Source organism: Vulpes lagopus, chromosome X (assembly GCF_018345385.1).
Source record: "Vulpes lagopus strain Blue_001 chromosome X, ASM1834538v1, whole genome shotgun sequence".
In the NCBI taxonomy this organism is placed as follows: Eukaryota; Metazoa; Chordata; class Mammalia; order Carnivora; family Canidae; genus Vulpes; species Vulpes lagopus.
Window position 1 is genome coordinate 12,968,827 of NC_054848.1, and position 20,528 is coordinate 12,989,354.

Sequence of the window (20,528 nt, forward strand, 5' to 3'; positions counted from 1 at the left end):
CCTGTCCTCACATTCCCATTTGGTGGTTGACAACTCTTAGGGCTAATTATTAGAAACATAGAGTTGAAGGGATTTTTAGAGATAATTCAGTTTATGCCATGACGCAAAAAGTAGGGGCGCTTGCTTGGTTCAGTTGGTTAAGTGTCAGACTCTAGATCTCAAGGTCGTGTGTTCAGGCCCCAAGTTGGGCCAAAAAAGTAAAACAACAACCTCAATGCCTTAAATAATCACTTAAAATTATTTAAAGATATCCCTACCCCCAAATTAGTCCTGTCTTACCTCCCTAAATTCCAGAGTTAATCACTGCTAAAAATCTTAAAGCTCTTTCCCAATGTTTTCCTAATTTCATGCTAGTATATGTAGCATGCTATATATTTTTAGACATCATTTAACTTCTTAGGTTTATTGTAACTGCATGAGAGATCTGTTTGACTTTTCATTTTTCAAGGCCAATGTATGAAGTGTGAGAGGAGTTGTGTAATGAAGAAAACCTAGGCTCTTGAGTTTGACAGACCTGGTTTTGAATTATTCGAATTCCTTTTATTGACTTTAATATGATTGTGGGCAAGTTATTGCAACTCACTGTTTCATTTTCCTTATCTGGGAACAGTAAGACTCACCTCTCAGAGAGGAAGGTTAAATGGTGTAATAAAGGAACCTGCATGTTCTGAAAGTTTCCTTTACCTACTCGATAAATTTTTCCAAGACTCTTTGGGAACCCAAGGCAAGCTGCACTCTCTCCTCAGGAAAAGGCATAAATGTGCATAATCTTTCCCAACTGCTCCCTCTAAAGGGCCACCCTGGCCCTCAGTGGCAAGGACTGAGTGATTTCTGCTTTTAACACATGGCCTGGCACTGGTTGAAGACATTCGATCTCATTTAAGCAGATGGTAGTTGAAATAATTAGGAAGTGAATGTGGGTGTTGGCTTTTTGTTTTTGTTTTTTGCTTTTTTAGATGAGTGGTAGTAAAGGAACAGCCATTACTAAAAATATTGAAGCCCTTTAAACAAAATAAGTGAAAGAAATAAGGCTCTTTAGCTTCAGTAATATTTGAGAGAGCATAAATGAAAGTATTAAACTTTAAAATTATTCAAATTTACAGAGAAGGGAAAGAAACTTATTTAAATGCTTTTTTCTTTAGGTTTTTAATTCCTATGTGATTTTAGTTTCAAATGTAATGATGGAATAAGCTATTATAAGTAGTAGATGAATACAGTGTATTTACCTTTGCAAAAATTTCTATAATAGCTATTCTTTGGGACACCTGGGTGGCTCAATGGTTGAGCGCCTGCCTTTGGCCCAGGGCATGATGCTGGGTGCAGGGATCGAGTCCCACATCAGGCTCCCTGCATGGAGCGTGCTTCTCCCTCTGCCTGTGTCTCTGCCTCTCTCTCTGTGTCTCTCATGAATAAATAAATAAAATCTTAAAGCTATTCTTTGGTCCCACAATTAATGGTGAACTGTTGGCTATCCATTTTGAAGGCATCTCTTTTTCACTTAAGGAATCATCTTAGCTCCAGGTATTTAGACAGTGGAAGGAAGGTTGAGAAATCTATCTTTTGACAGGAGGGGCGTGGCTAGGGTGGGGGTTGTTGGGGTTTAGGGCTCTAGTAAATACTGCTGTGGCAGGATGACCTGCTCTCTCTAGTGTCTTTCAAGCTCTAAGAGCTGTGTGTGCTGCTTATGACTGTAGACCATAAACAAAATAAAAATGTGATAGCTCTTGCTTTATGATTTTCAGGGAAAAGTTCGAATAGAAGTTTATCTTAAAACTACTTATTGTTGATTTCATTTTCATTTGAGGTTGGAATTTTTTTTTTTTTAAGATTTTTTAGAATTTATTTATTCATGATAGTCACACAGAGAGAGAGAGAGAGAGAGGCAGAGACACAGGCAGAGGGAGAAGCAGGCTCCATGCAGGGAGCCCGACATGGGATTCGATCCTGGGTCTCCAGGATCGCGCCCTGGGCCAAAGGCAGGCGCCAAACCGCTGCGCCACCCAGGGATCCCTGGAATTTCAATAAACATTTCCTCCTTAGTTTTCCTAATGTTAGGTACTATATTACTCTATTCATCTTGATATATTTTTTTTTAAGACCAACAAACTGTTTTGAATGTCTCTAACTTGAAAGACAAAAACAGGCATGCTATGAAAGCTTGGTGTCTCCTCTTCTCCACTGCCACTTCCAGTTTCTCTCCATTAGTGTGTTTCTTTGTATCCTTCCAGAGATTGTATAGGATTCCCACTCATAAACTTAAACAACCACCCCCTCACATACACCCAAATCTTGGCATACAGTACATAGTATAGGGCATTTTTCTTTTTCCTCTTTCGGCGTATCCTTACAGATCAGTAATTATACAACTACCTTCTTTTTTTAATAGGTGCTGTAGTACTCCATTGTATTGATGTACCACAGTTGATCTATCTAGTCCATTATTTTGGTGTGTGTGTGTGTGTGTGTGTAGTCTTTATTATTCATTTTTTTTGTTTTATTCATTTTATTTTATTTTATTTTATTTTATTTTATTTTTAAAGATTTTATTTATTTATTCATGAGAGACACACACACAGAGAGGCAGAGACATGGGCAGAGGGAGAAGCAGGCTCCATGCAGGGAGCCTGACGTGGGACTCGATCCTGGGTCTCCAGGATCACGCCCTGGGCCAAAGGCATATGCTAAACTGCTGAGCCACCCAGGGATCCCCTCTTCTGTGATTTCTTCATATTGTTTGTCCATTTTTGTTGGGTTGTGGATCTTAATATTGTTTATTTCACTTGAGTATCCATTTGTGTTAAATTAATTTTGGGGCCGCCTGGGTGGCTCAGTTGACCAGCCTACTCTTGATTTGGGCTTTGGTTATGATCTTGGGTTGTGGGATGGAGCCCCATGTCTGGCTCTGTGCTGGGCATGTAGCCTACTTGGAATTCTCTCTCTTCCTCTGCCCCTGCCTCCTCCCATGCCTCTCGCTCTCAAATAAAAAAAAAAAATTAATTTTTTTTATCTTGGGGCAACTGGGTGGCTCAGCAGTTGAGCGTCTGCCTTCAGCTTGGGTCATTATCTCAGGGTCCTGGGATTGAGTTCCACATCGGCTCCCTGTGGGGAGCCTGCTTCTTCTTCTGCCTGTGTAACTGCCTCTCTGTGTCTCTTGTGAATAAGTAAATAAAATCTTTAGGGATGCCTGAGTGGCTCAGAGGCTGAGCGTCTGCCTTTCGCTCAGGGCATGATCCTGGGATCCAGGATCGAATCCCACATCGGGCTCCCTGCATGGAGCCTGCTTCTCCCTCTGCCTTGTGTCTCTTCCTCTCTCTGTGTGTCTCTTGTGAATAAATAAATAAAATCTTAAAAAAAAATTATAAAATCTTTTAAAAGTTTTGTTTTTGTGCTCGCTTCGGCAGCACATATATTTAAAAAAATTTTTTTTATCTTAAATGACTGTAGAAATTTTAATAATTTTTTTATTAAAAAAAATTTGTTTTAAGATTTTTATTTTACTTATTCATGAGATACACAGAGAGAGGGAGAGAGAGGCAGAGACACAGGCAGAGGGAGAAGCAGGCTCCACGCAGGGAGCCCGACACGGGGCTCGATCCCGGGACTCCAGGATCATGCCCTGGGCCGAAGGCAGTTCCTAAGCTGCTGAGCCACCCAGGGATCCCCCAGAAATTTTAATAAAATTTACATATGTTGAGGAGCCTGGGTGGCTCAGTGGTTGAGTGTCTGCCTTTGGCTCAGGTCGTGATCCTGGGGTCCTGGGATTGAGTCCTGCATTGGACTCCCCACAGGGAACCTGCTTCTCCCTCTGCCCATGTCTCTCATGAATAAATAAAATCTTTTTAAAAATTTACATATGTTCTGTAATGCTTCCACTGTTCTTAGTATGAACAGTTACTGAATTTTTTTCAATTCCAAGAGTAATAAAAATTAATGGTAGTTAAACTAGGAAATATAGGGAAGGAAAAAGAAACACCACCTGTTTAAAAACTGTTTAAAAATAAACATTATTAGGGTGCCTGGGTGGCTCAGTTGGTTAAGTGACTCTTGATTTCAGCTCAGGTCACGATCTCAGGGTTGTGAGATTGATCCCTTTGTCCACCTCTATGCTGCAGATGGAGCCTGCTTAAGATTCTCTCCCTCCTTCCTTCCCCTACTTTGTGTTCTCTCTTGCTCTCTGTCTTAAAAAAAAAAATTGCCTCTCCCTCTAAAAAATAATAAAAATAACCTTTATTAATATGTAAATGTATTTTCTCCCAACATTTTTTTTCTTAAGATTTTATTTTTACAAAATCTCTACACGCAGCATGGCACTCAGATTTACAATCCCAAGATCAGAGTCACACGCTCTAGCAACTGAGCCAGTCAGGTGCACCTCCTCCCAACACTTTTTTTTTTTTTTAAAGATTTTATTTATTCACTCATGAGAGACACAGAGAGAGGCAGAGACATAGAGGGAGAAGCAGGCTCCTCGCAGGGAGCCTGATATGGGACTCGATTCCTGGACTGGGGTCCACAACCTGAGCCAAAGGCAGACTCTCAACCACTGAGCCACCCAAGTGTTCCCCTCCCAGCACTTTGTGTGTGTGTATGTACATACATGCATTAAATACACATGTGTATATATGAAACATGGGTGCGTACTGTTTTGCAATTTGTTTTTATTTATTTATTTTTAATTTTTTTTTTTTTTTGCAATTTGTTTTTATATAGTATTTGGCAGGGGGCATCTCTACCCACTACTAAATAGATTTCTGTTAGATGGCTGGGCCAGAACAAGGGTGTTTGCATAGCAGACAAAGGGTAGTCTTGAAGCGTTGTATCATTGTAGTTAAAAGTGGACTCAGAAACCAAACGGCCAGGGTTCAAATCTTTGCTCTGCTGTTTACTCATTGTGATCTTTGGCAGCATACTTAACTTTACTGTGTCAGTTTACTCATCTGGAAAATGGAGATAATAATAGTACTTGTGATATTATTGTGAGGCTTATGTTAGTGAATATAGGAGAGTGCTTACACTTGTGTCAGGATGTAGTATATGCTGTATAAATACTGGCTGCTACTATACAGGAAATTATACCCAAGAAAAGGCATTCAGAATGGGTATCAGAGTAGAGTAGGAAGTTGTATTTGCCATGTAATATAGGGAGGTGAGGGCTGAGAAATAATTTGTAATTTAAAGTTGTTGGCCTGAGGGGCACCTGGGTCATTTAAGCATCTGCCTTCATCTTAGGTCACGATCCTGGGGTACTGGGATCAAGCCCCGTGTTGGGCTCCCTACTCATTGGGGAGCCGCCTCCTCTCTCTCCTCCCTGGCTTGTGCCCTCTCTCACTATCTCTGTCGTTATCTCTGTCTCTCTGTCTCAAATAAATAAATGGAATCTTTAAAAAAAAAAAAAAGTTATTGGCCTAAGAATTTGCTTCATATCATGTCCCAGTGCAGAGCCTCAAGTAGGTTCTTGAACAGATAGTCCTTACAGTAGACAAATTGGGTCCTGCTATTTTTTTTTTTTAAGATTTTATTTATTTATTCATGAGAGACACAGAGAGGCAGAGACACAGGCAGAGGGAGAAGCAGGCCCCACGCAGGGAGCCTGACGTGGGACTAGATTCCGGGCCTCCAGGATCACACCCTGGGCTGAAGGTGGCGCTAAACCGCTGAGCCACCTGGGCTGCCCGGGGCCTGCTATTTCAGGAGTCTAGCTAGACCTGGGCTTACTCATAAACAAAGATTTAGTAGCACCAAAGTTGGTCTTTCATTAGCAAGTATGAAAAATACATCAAAACTAGTTGTACAGGAGAGAAGGGAAATGTAATACTGTCTTCTTTTTCTCTAACTTCTGTAGTAATGTTTAGGTACTTTCCATGGCTTGTTTTCAGCCATTTTGGTCCCTTCTGTTCTTCATCAATTGGCAGTTGAGTGTCTTTTATGCATAAGCTTTGCTGTCGAGGAGGATATGTATAGCAAATAAGTGATAGTGTAATGTGTGTGACAGGAGCTGAGAAGTGAAAGTGGAGTGTCTGGAAAGACCAAAAAAAAAAAAAAGCAGTAGTATTAATAACTGAAGATATTGATAAAATAGAAGGACAGCATGAGATGTAATGGTTATATACTCTACACATTAATTCAGTGTCCTTAATGTCCTTAATTCAGTGCCACCAGCTATTATTGTGAGTTAGGTAAACATTTGATCTTTCTAGTCCTTCAACTTTTTTCTGTCTATGATGGTTGAAATTGACCTATATGCCTTTAATCTGAAAGCCAGAGTAACTTATAATTAAATCTATGACATTTTGAAATAGGTGAATATATTTTGCCTTTTCTCAAATTGAAAGAACAGTGATAGAAAGCTCTAGCAAATTATACATCTGATAAGAGACTTGTATCTGGCATATATAAAGAACTCTTACAACTCAATAATAAAATTACAAATACCCTAGTTAATAAAAGGGCAAAGGATCTAAATAAACATTTCTCCAAAGGAGGTATACAAATGGCCAATAAGCATATGAAAAGATTCTCAACATCATTAATCATTAGATGAGATACCTTCACACTGTAGTGGCTGCAATCAAAAGGATAGGCAAAAACAAGTGTTGGTGAGAATGTAGAAATAATGGAACCTTAACACACTGATAATAGGAATATAAAATGGTGTAGTCACTTAGAAAAACAGTTTCACGGTTCCTCAAAAGGTTAAACAGTTACCCTGTGACCCAGCAGTTGCACTCCTAGGTATATACCCTGCAGAAATATAAACATGTCTACAGAAGGACTTGTACATCAATGTTCATAACAGAATTATTCATAATAGCCAATAGTTGGAAATAATCAGAATGTCCCATTAACTGATGAATGGTTAAATGTGGTATATCCAGGGCAGCCCGGGTGGCTCAGCGGTTTAGCACCCCCTTCAGCCCAGGGCCTGATCCTGGAGACCCAGGATCGGGTCCCACGTCGGGCTCCCTGCATGGAGCCTGCTTCTCCCTCTGCCTGTGTCTCTGCGTCTCTCCCTGTGTCTCTCATAAATAAATAAAATCTTTAAAAAAAATGTGGTATATCCAAACTATGGAGTCTTATTTGGCAATAAAGAGAAATGAAGTAGTGATACATAATACAACATGGATGAACCTTGAAATCATGCTATGTGAAAGAAGCCAAACATAAAAGGCCACAATTATCTGATTTTATTTATGTGAACTGTTCAGAACAATTAGTTGCCTAGGATTGAGGGTAATGGGAGGGTTTCTTTTTGAGGTGACAGGAGTATTCTAAGATTGATGATGGTGGTGGTTGCACAACTCTGTGAATATATTTTTTTAAAAACCAGTGGGGAAAGAGATTGTGGGGAAAGAATGTATGCTTCTAAGAATAAAAGTCTTTTTTTTTTTTTCTTTTCTTTTTTTTGTTTTTTTTTTTTTAAATAAAAGTCTTGTTGAAGAAGGGACAGTCAGTCATGACTTCATCCTGTATTCCATTGGTGGGAGCTTCACATGGGAGTTCCACTTAGGTATAGAGGGCTGGGAAGTGGAGTCCCAGGCTGAGCATTTGTCCAGCAGTGCCAGCTCTAGAGGATATTGGAGGAGCGTGGGTTTTTGCTGGATAGCTAGTGAGCCATCTCTGCTGTACCATTTCATCAAGGATAAGAACAGAATAATTAATGTTCATAACTTAGAGGATAATTTTACTTCTAAGATGCTTATTATTTTAAGTGGTGAATTTTTGTAGGGAAATAAGTTTAGATTTACAACTAAATGGCTTTTCTCACTTCCTATGGTACCATTTAGTTGTGTGATTTGTTTTAACTTTAATTTTCTTATACTTTATAGTTATGTCCCTTCTCTGAAACTTAAAAATATTTACATCAATTTTACAAATACTAAGAAAGAAAAAAGCTGTCAACCTTTGGTGTGTCATTGGATGTAAACATTAATTACATTTGATGTAACTCCTCTTTGTATATTTTTTCTTTTCCTCTTTTCCCTCTAGTTTGTGATTGGCACAATGGAAGAAGCTGGAATGTGTGGGTTAGGGGTGAAATCAGATATGTTGCGCAACTCTCAATCGAATGATATTCTTCAACATCAAGACTCAAATTGTGGTGGCACAAGTAACAAGCATTCATTGGAAGAGGATGAAGGCAGTGATTTTATTACAAAGAACAGGAGTTTGATGAGCCCAGCATACTGCACACAAAAGTCAAGAGAGGAAATTCCTGGGCGAGAAGCTCGAATAGATCCGCCTGACGGTCAGCAGGATTCCGAATGCAACAGGAACAAAGAGAAAACTTTAGGTAACAATCTGTGCTCAGTGGTTAGATATTTTTTCTTTTTTTGGACATTTTTACGTGCTGCTCTTTTTACTTCTGTTTTCTGCAGCACAGGTGATTATGAACATAGCCACTGTTGAGGTAAATGTTGTTTAGCTAATACATTTATTGTCTTCAGTGGGGTCAGTCTGCGTATCTACTGCATTTTGTGCAGGAGACAAAGAGAGTAGGAAGTTGTTTTCTCTGAATAATCAAGAATAGGCTTTCTTGACAAAATTGGGGGCCAACTTGACAGAAGTAGTATTTGACTTGCCTTGTTTGCATCTTTAGTGTAGTCTGAAATTTACAGTATATATTTATTTGATTGTTTTATTGAAAATCTAGTCATAACACTTGAGAGACAACATAATGTTATCTGTAGTTCAGAAAGTGGGTTAAGACTGGCTTTCAAGGGTATGTTTTCTTTCTCCTGCTGTGTTTGAGATTTAGGACTAAGAAAGTAATATGTTAAGTCTTGTTATGAAATCTGAAATCCCCTTTTATTTTAGCCTTACTCATTGCTCTTAAATTTTTTATACTTAGTATACCTAAGATTAACAGTGTTTGATTTATATGGTTTTTTATATAGAATTGTCCTTATTAAATATATTTCCTGCTAACTTGGAAAACCTAAAAATTATAGAAATACAAGAAATAATTCTAATTCCTTACAAATAAATTTCTTCAAAATCAGCAGCCCCAATTACCTGTGTAAAAGCAGATGGAGTCTTAAGTTACACACAGTCGGTCACCTGGCTGGCTCACTTGGGGAGCGTGACTCTTGATCTTGGGGTTGTGAATTTGAACTCCATTTAGGTGTAGAGGTTTTTTTTGTTTTTGTTTCTTTTTTGTTTTTTTTTTAGATTTTATTTATTTATTCATGAGAGACACAGAGAAGCAGAGACATAGGCAGAAGGAGAAGCAGGCTCCATGCAGGGAGCCCGATGTGAACTTGATCCCGGGACTCTGGGATCATGCCCTGAGTCAAAGGCAGATGCTCGACCGCTGACCCACCCAGGCGTCTCTAGAGAATCTTTATTTTTTTTTAAATTTTTTTTATTATTTATTTATGATAGTCATACAGAGAGAGAGAGAGAGAGAGAGAGAGAGAGAGAGGCAGAGACATAGGCAGAGGGAGAAGCAGGCTCCATGCACCGGGAGCCTGACGTGGGATTCGATCCCGGGTCTCCAGGATCCCACCCTGGGCCAAAGGCAGGCGCCAAACCGCTGCGCCACCCAGGGATCCCCTAGAGAATCTTTAAATAATTTTTTTTTTTTAAGATTTTATTTGTTCATGGGAGACACAGAGAGGCAGAGACATAGGTGGAGGGAGAAGCAGCTCCTCAAGGGGAGCCCAATGTGGAACTCGATCCCTGGACCCCGGAATCACACTGAGCTGAAGGCAGATGCTCAACCACTGAGCCACCAGGCACCCCCCAAATTTTTTTTTTAAGTTGTGCATAATGTTACCACGTGACCCAGCAACTCTGCCTCTAGGTATATACCCAAGAGGGTTGAAAACACATGTCCATGCAAAAATGTGTACATGAGTGTTCATGGCAGCCTTTTTCATAATAGCCAAAAAGTTGAAATAACACAGTTATCTATCAACTGATGAATGAATAAACAAAATGTGGTATATCTGTGTAATGGAATATTACTCAGCTATAAAAAGGAATGAAGTAGTGATAACATCCTACATGGGTGAATCTTGAAAACGTGCTAAATGAAAGGAACCAGACACAAAAGGCCACATAATAGGATTCTCTTTTATATGAAATGTTCAGAATTGGCAAGTCCATGGACACAGAAAGTGGCATAGTGGTTGCCAGGATCCTGGTTGGGGAGCAAGAAGGAGAGACTGCTAAAGGATATGAAGTTTCTTTTTGTGGTGATGAAAATGTTCTGGAATTAGGCAGTGGTGATGGTTGTACAACTTTGCAAATGTACTCCATTGTACACTTTTAGATTAAAAGGGTGAATTTTATGGTATGTGAATTGTGTTTCAAGAAAACCTCAGATGGAAAATATGAGTTTTAAAATCTTGGTTAAAAAATAAATAAATAAATAAATAAAAAAAATAAAATCTTGGTTAAGGGCACCTGGATGGCTCAGTCAGTTAAGTGTCTGCCTTCCGCTCAGGTCATGATCCCAGGGTCCTGGCTCAGCAAGGAGCCTGCTTCTCTCTCTCCCCCTTGCTCCTCCCCTCTGCTCATTCTCTCTCTCTCTCTCTCTCTCTCTCTCTCTCTCTGTGTCAAATAAATAAATGAAATCTTTTTTTTTTTTTTTAAGATTTTGTTTATTTATTCATGAGAGACACACACAGAGAGAGGCAGAGATATAGGCAGAGGGAGAAGCAGGCTCCATGCAGGGAGCCCGATGTGGGACTTGATCCCGGGACTCCAGGATCATGCCCTGAGCTGAAGGCAGACAGACGCTTAACCGCTGAGCCACCCAGGGATCCCGAAATCTTTAAAAATAAAATAAAGTCTTGGTTAAAAATTGCGGTTTCACTATGGTTACTTCTAATCATGTTTAATAATCATGTTTAGCCATCTCTTTCAGAATTCTTATTAGCCTTGGGCTGTAAATGAGAGGTTTTGTTACTGAAATTTTGTGTGGATAGGAAGGTGTTCTACTTTATTTTATCATTATTTTTTAAAGATTTTATTTATTTATTTATTTATTTATTTATTTATTTATGAATGAATGATGGGGGGCAGAGACACAGGCAGAGGGAGAAACAGGCTCCATGCCGGGAGCCTGACGCGGGACTCGATCCCGGGACTCCACGATCGCGCCCTGGGCCAAAGGCAGGCGTGAAACTGCTGAGCCACCCAGGGATCCCCGGTGTTCTACTTTAAAGTTTGCATTTTTTCCTCATAGCAGTCTCTCTACCATGTACCAAAGTCCTTTAATATATCTTTTTAAGGGGCACCTGGGTGGCTCAGTGGTTGAGCATCTGCCTTTGGCTCAGGTCATGATCCCGGGGTCCTGGGATCGAGTCCTGCATCAGGCTCCTCGCAAGGAGCCTGCTTCTCCCTTTGCCTATGTCTCTGCCTCTCTCTCTCTCTGTCTCTCTCATGGATAAATCTTTAAAAATATATACATATGTATTTTTTAAATGAAATATCCTACATATAAGAGTAAACACTTTAAAAAATAAAAATGATTCCTTAAGAAGTAAAATATTATCACTTATTTTGAAAGGCCATTTGTCCTCTATTTCAGCCACCTGCTTCTCCCTGCCAAAACGTTTTAAAAATACTGTTGCTGGCTCCTCCTGTGGGGAAAAGAATTTATGTTGACATCCTTTTATTTACACTAGGTTAACACACAGAATGTGCTTACTAAATCATCAGAAGTTATTTAAATTACTTATAGAAAAGATACATGTCACAAGTGATTATGTGCATCTTAGATCGAGAATACCAACTGAAATTCCCTTTGAACTTGCTTCTATATTTGTACTCGGTTAGGAAGCTTTTAAAAATATTCTGCCCTTTGTAACTTGCCCTTTGTCTTAACTTGGACATCAATGGTTAAGCAAGGGAATTTTTAAGCCTTCAGCAAGAGTTCTTACAAATAGCTAGCGGTATTAGTGAAGAAATTTGGGGTGGGGGTGGGAAGGGAGAGGTTCCTGCTAATCCAGAATTTAAAAATAGCTTTCTTAATTTAGCTGATAAATCTCTTATGTCTAGTTAACAGGCACAAATTATTTTACTCTACATGTTAGAACATAAGAAGCATTATGTAGAATTTACAGTTTAGATTTGATCTCATTCTTATCTTGTTGATCATCAGGAAAAGAAGTTTTGTTATTGATGCAAGCCCTAAACACCCTTTCGACTCCAGAAGAGAAGCTGGCAGCTCTCTGTAAGAAATATGCTGATCTTGTGAGTATTAAATCAAGGCAGTAAGGTTCAAATGAAATAACAGCAAAATGTGTATATACTTGATAAGCTTTAAAAAATACTTTCATATAGCTTTAGATGTAAAATTGTATTGTATTCCAGAATCGAAGAGGGGAGTGTCATTTCTTGGGGCTTTTTGTTGTTTGTATGACTTCATTATATAGGCTGATACATATAGGACTTTATAATGCTACAATATGGCATTGATTTTCTAAAACTCAGTTTTAGAATGAAAAGGCTGACTTAGAAATACCCTGTTGTGATGCTTTAGATGCTAGTCAGGGTGTAGTGGTTCCTGTATTTAACTTTTCCCAAGAGAATTCTAGAGATAAAGGTTCTACCCATTGTGATTGAAATTGTGAGTTAGATGAAATAGTCTACTAAAACAATACTGTGTCTCAGGAAATATTTATTTCACATTTACTATGTGCCAGACATTTCTTTTTCCATCTTCTAAAGAAACTGACCTCATTTGTTCTGGGCCTTTGTTATTTCAAGTAGCAACATGGAAACCCTGCCATCCTCTTTAGGTTGAAGAATGGGGAAATCCTAGAACCCTTTGAAGTTAGGGTTGTGGGAAACAGAATGAGTAGTAATATAAATGCTAAAAGTAATAATGCCTTTTGTGAAAAACTTCTATGAATTATTGACATTTTTTATGCATTTTCATCTGTTGATAAAGCAGTTATTCCATATCATAAATACTACTTTTTGTCATTGGGCAGCTCTAAAAATGAGTTGTTTATTTATTACTCAAAGAATTATAGTTACTCTCCCTTCGTGTGTGTATACCCCCATGTAGCTGGCATTTGGCAGCCTAGCACCTTCTATTCAGAGCAGCAGGAAACCCTGTGCGTCAGTATAAATGGCCTAGAACAGTCACAAATACAAAGATGGAAGAAAACACAATGTCGTCAGATTGCTGGTTTTAGGCAAGGAACTCTTCTATCTGTGAAAGACAGTCCCTACTGGTTCCATCCACATGAGATCCTGTGAGAAGTGGTAGAAAAAGAAGACAAGAACAAAAGGAAAAGAAAAGAAGAATGAAAGACAAAAAGCAGCATAGATAGTTTTAGCTGGCTACTTGACCGGGTATTGTGGCAAGTCAGACAGCCATGAATAGATTAGAAGGAGAAAGCAAATAGTTCGCTAGGGCAGTCCTCATATTTACCCATATCATGGTCACATTCTGATTCACTGGGTCAGGGTTAGGGCCCGAGAGTCTGTATTTTAACAAGCTCCCAGTTGATAATGTTGATGCTGTTAGCCTTTAGATCACACTTTGTAGCAGGCATCTAGGCTGTTATTGGTTATGGCTTTTATTTTGTGTATGTGGAGGGTGGGTATGGTTAGTTTTAAGTACCAGTAACAATTGCTATGTTCATTTTAGAATGTGTGACACATAGATGACTTAGTAGTAACCTCTCTGAATTTGATGTGTGCTGAATGTATGAAGGACAGATGTGTACCATTTTCAGAAAATGTTCTAAAGCTTTATTTCTTAAAACAACATTCATTTCTTTTAAAAGGTAGAGTATATAGGTATATAGCAGTGAAACCATCAATAGTAGCCTTTTCCTAAGGATTATTTATTTAGAAAACTTCCCTTTCGCCATCACTGTCCTCTGCCCTTTTTGTGACAGCATCATCTGACATCACTGGTCCTTGTGGCATGAATAAGTAGAAAAGTCCTATAGAGTAGGTGGTATGGCATGTTGTGCTGTAATTGGGATAATCCATTGGGGAGACCTTGTGGCCTCTACATTTACCAGATAACATGGGTTCTTGAAATCCTCACATTTCGCTTGCTAAGTGTGGATACCATTAGGTTTGTAACACGATTCTTAAGGACCTGTTATAGTGCTATTCTTTCCCATTCCTGAGTCAGTTTGTGTAGATTACTATAGTGTAATAATAAATCTTGATATCTGCTGGGGTATGTATATAGTCTTAATACTCTTTCTTAGAAGCATCTTAGCTATTCTTGGCTCTTTATAAAAATTTAGGTTCAACTTACTGGGAAAAATTGGGGGAAAAAACATCAGTTGACAATTTAGAAGAGCATTTCATGGAATCTATTATTGGTGTATTTTTTTTTTTTAAGATTTATTTATTTATTTATTTATTTATTTATGATAGACATAGAGAGAGGCAGAGACACAGGAGGAGGGAGAAACAGGCTCCATGCCGGGAGCCTGACGTGGGACTCGATCCCAGGACTCCAGGATCGCACCCTGGGCCAAAGGCAGGCGCTAAACCGCTGAGCCACCCAGGGATCCCTATTATTGGTGTATTTGTGGTAGAATTCCCTTCCTCATGAAGTGAATGGAATGTAAATGGTGTATATCCTGGGGCACCTGGCTGTCTCAGTTGGTGGAGCATGCTTGGTCTCAGGGTTGTGAGTTTGCACCCCATGTTGGATGTAGAGATTACTTAAATAAATAAATCTTTTTTTTAAAAGTGTATATTCTTATGGGAAAGAAATTAGTTTCTTACATACCATACACAATGATTAATTCCAAATGAATTAAGGATTTAAATGTAAAACTTAAGCTTTAAAATTTTAGATATTTATATTTATTTAAATACGTTAATATTTTTCTAAACTTGGGTTAAGGGATTTTTTAAAAGATGTATTTATTTATTTTAGAGCAAGAGCAGGGGGAAGGGCAAAGGGGCGGGGGAGAGAGAACCACATGCAGACTCTCAGCCGAGTGCTAAGCTTGATGTGAGGCTCGATCTTATGACCCTGAGACCATGACCTGAGTGGATATCAAGAGTCTGACACTTAACCCACTGAGCCACCCAGGCACCCCAAGGGAAGGATTTCTTATAACACAAAAAGCAGTGTCAAAGAAAGGATTGCAAAAATTGGCTATGCTGAAATTAACTTTCTATTCAGCTAAAGACACTTCAAAAGACCATAAGAAGACATATTAAAAAACTGGGAAGAACATATTCTAACAAATACAACCAACAGAATATTTAGTTTCAAGAATAAGGAATCCCTACAAATGAGTATAAAAAGAACAACTCAGTGGAAAACTGGGCAAGAAACATGTAAGAGAGATTTTATATAAGTAGAAAAACACGAAGATACAAAGATACCTAAACATAAAGGTACATAAACTTATAAAGAGATGTTCAGCTTTATTAGTGATCAGGGAAAATGCAAATCTGGACTGCAGTGAGATGCAATTTTATGTCTGTTGTAGTGGCATAAATTAAGAATTCTGATTGTACTTAGTTTTGGAGAGGATGTGCATCTGTCTACATGATCTCTCTCTCTCTTTTTTTTTTTTTTTTCTGTCTACATGATCTCTTATAAGTCACTGATGGGAGAATAAGTTTGCCAGCCACTATGGAAAACAGTTTGGCATTGTCATGTGAAACAGAACATTAATCACTGCCTAGCAGTCCCACTCTTAGGTTTGTACCCAGAGAAATTCTTGTATGTGTATACCAGGAAACTCCTAGGACAGTGTTCATATCATTTTAAGTAATAAAGTCTGGAAACAATTCAAATGCCCATTGACCTGAGAATGGATCAGTAAAGCATATTGTGTGTGGTATATTTTTTTATGTGAAATATCCTATAACCGGTGGGCCAAATCTAGTGAGTCCTGTTTTTGTACTGCCCACAAGGTAAGAATGGTTTTACATTTTTAAAGTATTTAGAAAAAGAAGACAACGATGCACCAGACACGTACATGGCCCACAAAGCCTAAAACACTTACTTTTTGGCCATTTACAGAAAAGGTTTGCTGTCCCCTGATCTGTGCCAACAATTTGGATGGGTTGTAGCAATGTAATCTACAGCTTTGCTGTCCAAAATGGTAGCCATTAGCTACATATGGCTATTTAAGCTCAATTTAAATTCAAGAAAAAAATCAGTTCTTCAGTTGCACTAGCCACAACAAAGTCAAAACAACTGAAACCAAAATGATTCTTTTAGGACCACACACTAAGGAGATAAAAAGAGAAGAGCAAAGGAATTGTGAGCTTGGGATTCGGGATTGTGATTACCTTGAGTCCAGGAGGGCAGAGGGAGTTGCAGCTCTCAATGGAATTACAGATAGTGTGCACAGACTGGAAGCTTCTTGGAACTGGGCTACAGCCCACAATCATCGTTAAGATTACTTTGCAAAAGTATTAGAGAAAAAAAATTATTTTTCCTGCAGGAATTTCTGTAAGGACATTTTTAAGAGCTGTAAGCATCTGGCCTTGTATGTATGCTTGGTGAATTTTGATAGGCCACAAGGTGTCACTCTTGCTCTTGAAATTGACTCCGCTCCTTTCCTTCTGTGAAAGGTTAGTAGGGCCGCCTTAAACTGTCATTGTTGATTTAACCTTGAAATACACTCATTTGTTCCAAACCTAAAATTGCAGCAATTCCCCTGTCTTACAAAGAACCCTGAGTGCTGCTTATTCTTTTTATTTTTTTTTTTTAAGATAGGGCGCTCATGTGTGCGTGAGCTGGGGGACGGGTGTGGGCAGAGATAGAGGAAGAGAGAGACTTGTAAGCAGACTGCACACCTAGTGTGGAGCCTGATGCCGGGCTCGATGTCACAACCTTGAGATCACAACATGAGCCAAAGTCAGGAGTTAGACACTTCCCCTGCTGAGGCCCCCAGGCGCCCCAGTGCTGCTTATTCTAATTTGGAGGACCATTTCAACAGAGCAGCCTGTGTGTGTTTTTCACAAATGTAAAACACGATACTGTTGATTTCTAAAGTTCTTCCAAAAAAACATTTAAAAAATTTTATTTTTTATTTATTTTTTTAAAGATTTATTTATTTATTTATTCATGATAGACAAAGAGATAGAGAGGCAGAGACACAGGAGGAGGGAGAAGCGGGCTCCATGCCGGGAGCCCGACGCGGGACTCGATCCCGGGACTCCAGGACCGCGCCCCGGGCCAAAGGCAGGCACCAAACCGCTGAGCCACCCAGCGATCCCCTTTTTTAAAATTTTTAATAAGAAAATAGAATAAGGGATGCCTGGCTGGCTCAGTCAGTAGAGCATGTGACTCTTGACCTCGGGGTTGTAAGTTCAAGCCTCACTTTGGGGGCAGAGTTTACTTTAAAAAATGGGTTAAGATTGGTTTCCTTTTCTCTTACCCTAAATTATTTGCTTACTTACCTATCACAACTGGAAGAGAGAGAAGGTTGACAGAGTAATATGGCACAAAATAATTTAAATAATATATTTGGCTTTTGAAAATGTGTTCCATAGTTCTTACTGTAGTTCCTCCAGCCATTAACTCAAAGGTTTTCATTGTGCTTCCTGATTGTAAAGTACTTATTAATTTTAGCTGGAGGAAAGCAGGAATGTTCAGAAGCAAATGAAGATTCTGCAGAAGAAGCAAGCCCAGATTGTGAAAGAGAAAGTTCACTTGCAGAGTGAACACAGCAAGGCTATCTTGGCAAGAAGCAAACTAGAGTCTCTTTGCAGGGAACTTCAGCGTCACAATAAGACTTTAAAGGTTAGTTGGTTCACTTTTATGTTTTTCAGGAGGGACTGACACTGACCACTGACTTACCTTGTTTTATAATCACTGTGTACCTGTTTGAAATAAATCTTGTCACTACATGGAGACAGATACCAGCCACCTTACTATTCTTTTTCTTGGCCTGATGCTTCTTAATGAACCTCATACCTGGTCATGGGGAATCTAATTGAGATTGATGTTTAAAGCACAGCTTACTTGCCTGGAGCCCTGGCTTAGGAAGCTCAGAGTTGCCAGTTTTCTGCTGAGCACTGAGGTAATTATCATGTATGAGAAGCTGAGTTGAAACAGACTTGAAGCAGAGACTGAGTCTGGGGAGGGAAAACACCCATTGAGCTCCTTGGGGGATGTTCATAAGCTGCATTGCCAAACCACCCTTGCCTGCCCCCCAGTACCCAGTGGCGAAGTACTTTTAGAATGACACTTAAATGATGGCTGAATATAAAGGAAGAGAGAGCAGGTACCCAAAGATTAATTGATGCCAACAGGGGGAGAAGGAAAAAGAGCCAGAGACATGGAGGCAGGCCTGTCTTCATTTACAGCTTTGGTATGATTTCGACTGAGCAGTAGCTCCCATTAAACTGCCCCAGCATAGCAGATGTCCAAGGTCCTAGAATACAGGAACACCCAGGAAATGGATGTTTACCTACTCTGGGAGCTGTTAGTTTTCTCTTTGCTTTTGAACCCTTGGATTTTAATATTCATTAAAGTAGGTGGTATTTTTTTCCTGTAGAAAATCAACATTTTGATTAGACTGATAGCCGTTTAAACATGTAAAACCTGTATCTTTTAACTGTTAAAACTTTTAACATTGGTATCTTTGGCAAGTGATGGAAGTGAGGTTTTCAAGACATGGATTCCTTTAGTCCCTTGCCTTGTAGGGATTTAGGTGTAACCGAGAAAGTAAGCTACAGGAAGGGTCTCTCTCGTCAGGCAGATTTAAGATGCTTTTGTGTAACTGGTGAGGAGAGTATTTGGGAAACTACGGTGGAGAGCTGGCCGTGTGGCAAGCTCTTTCAGTAAAGTGCATTGAGTTAAATTTATTCATTTATTTTCAGGATGATGAATTTTAGATTGACGGGTGGCACTCATTTTCCAGCAGGGCAGTTTGCATCTCTGATTATCTACTTAAGAAAAGCTGCCTGCTTATTAAATGAGCATCTTCTGGTCAAAGGAAAGGAATGATAGTTCAGAAGCAACACTTCAGGGTAGCAATAACAACCCCCATAGCAGCAGCTTCTTTTACAAGCATCTTCTCTATAGGTCTATACCATTAACAGAAATTATTTTGGATAATAAGGAAGAAAATATGCAGCAGGCACGAGAGGAGGAAGAAAGACGTAAAGAAGCCACTGCACACTTCCAAATTACTTTAAATGAAATCCAAGCCCAGCTGGAACAGCATGACCTACACAACGCCAAACTCCGTCAGGAGAATATTGAACTGGGGGAGAAGCTAAAGAAGCTCATTGAACAGTATGCCCTGAGAGAGGAGGTAAAGCCGTTTTATTGCTTTAGACAGCTTCTCATTATTAGCAAGAACTTTTCATCATTTGGTATCAGAGGAAAACTCCCGTCATGGAATATTTTAGAACTTTTATATCTGCATAGTGGACATTGGGCTTTTCTTTGGAAAAACTCAGCCACTGGGAACAGGGGTCTTGGGGGTCATCACTTAGATAGCTGAGGAGTCCATACATTTGGGTAGGTGAGGCAGTTTCTTAAAGACGTGTTAAGTACTACTTGTCTTCCACTTGATATTAGAAGATGGTGTTCTTAGCATACAAATTTTTCTCCTTATCTACACTAATAATGAATAAATATTTGGCCTCCAAATAATGCTGTAACTCAGACATCGATGATAATCTGTACAGTACATTACCATTGTATTACACCTGTGTTTTTAGATTTTTTTTTTTTTTTGAATGGGGGTTTTATACTATTTGGGAGGAAAAATAGAACCTATTTCCAGGCTCTCATACCCATTGAAGTAAAGTTTATTGGAACGATCCATGCCTGCCGATCTTGATCATTGGCCTCCAATTAAGACTTTTTCAAGCTAGTTGGAAAGTTCAGAGGTAGTGTCTATTAAAAGCAAATAGGCAAAAAAAAAAATAAAATAAAATAAAAGCAAATAGGCAATAGCCTTTTTTTTTTTTTTTAAGATTCCTCATTTTTAGAGGTCAGATGGGCAGAATTAGAGGCATCAAACTTTAAATAGTGCATCTGCTGCCTTTGAAGTTAGGGAAATAGCTTTTATGTGTGTTGTAACCCTATGTAAGTAGATTAAAATAGCTGATTAAAGAAAAAAAAAAGATTGGTACCTCTATTGGTTATTGTATCCAGTTTTGAAGGCAAACTTTAGATCATACTAACTTAGAGTCTTACATTCAGACCTTCAAAAACTTATTTTTCCTGAAGATTTTTATTTGAGAAAGAGCGAGTGAGAGAGAACAAGAGAGAGCACAAGAGTGGGGAGGGGGCAGTGGGGAGAAGGAAGAAGCAGACTCAACTGTGCAAGGGAGCCCGGCACGAGCTTGATCCCAGGATCCTGGAATCATGACCTGAGCCGAAGGCAGATACTTAACTAACTGAGCCACCCAGGTGCCCTAAAGATTGTTTATTATTTAAGAGAGAGATAAAATCTCAAGCAGACTCCCTACTGAGCAAGGAGCCCAACCTGTGGCTCGATCTCATGACCCCAAGATCATAACCTGAGCCAAAATCAAGAGTCAGAAGCTCGACTGACTGAGCCGCCCAGGCCCCCCTAAAAACTGTTACTGAAAAGATTTTCTTTTTA

The 20,528-nt window shown here is 39.2% G+C and overlaps 1 protein-coding gene across 3 annotated transcripts in view; it reads left to right on the forward strand.

Annotated features, from left to right (window-relative positions):
- The window catches only part of TXLNG (taxilin gamma), a 55,023-nt gene that overhangs the window by 19,108 nt on the left and 15,387 nt on the right, over window positions 1–20,528 (forward strand). For all 3 annotated transcript variants that reach the window (XM_041741157.1, XM_041741156.1, XM_041741158.1), the window contains exons 2-5: window positions 7,987–8,290; window positions 12,110–12,201; window positions 17,534–17,704; window positions 19,029–19,223. In XM_041741157.1, coding sequence (XP_041597091.1) covers window positions 7,987–8,290; window positions 12,110–12,201; window positions 17,534–17,704; window positions 19,029–19,223 — 762 coding nt within the window. The remainder of the gene's footprint in view (window positions 1–7,986; window positions 8,291–12,109; window positions 12,202–17,533; window positions 17,705–19,028; window positions 19,224–20,528) is intronic.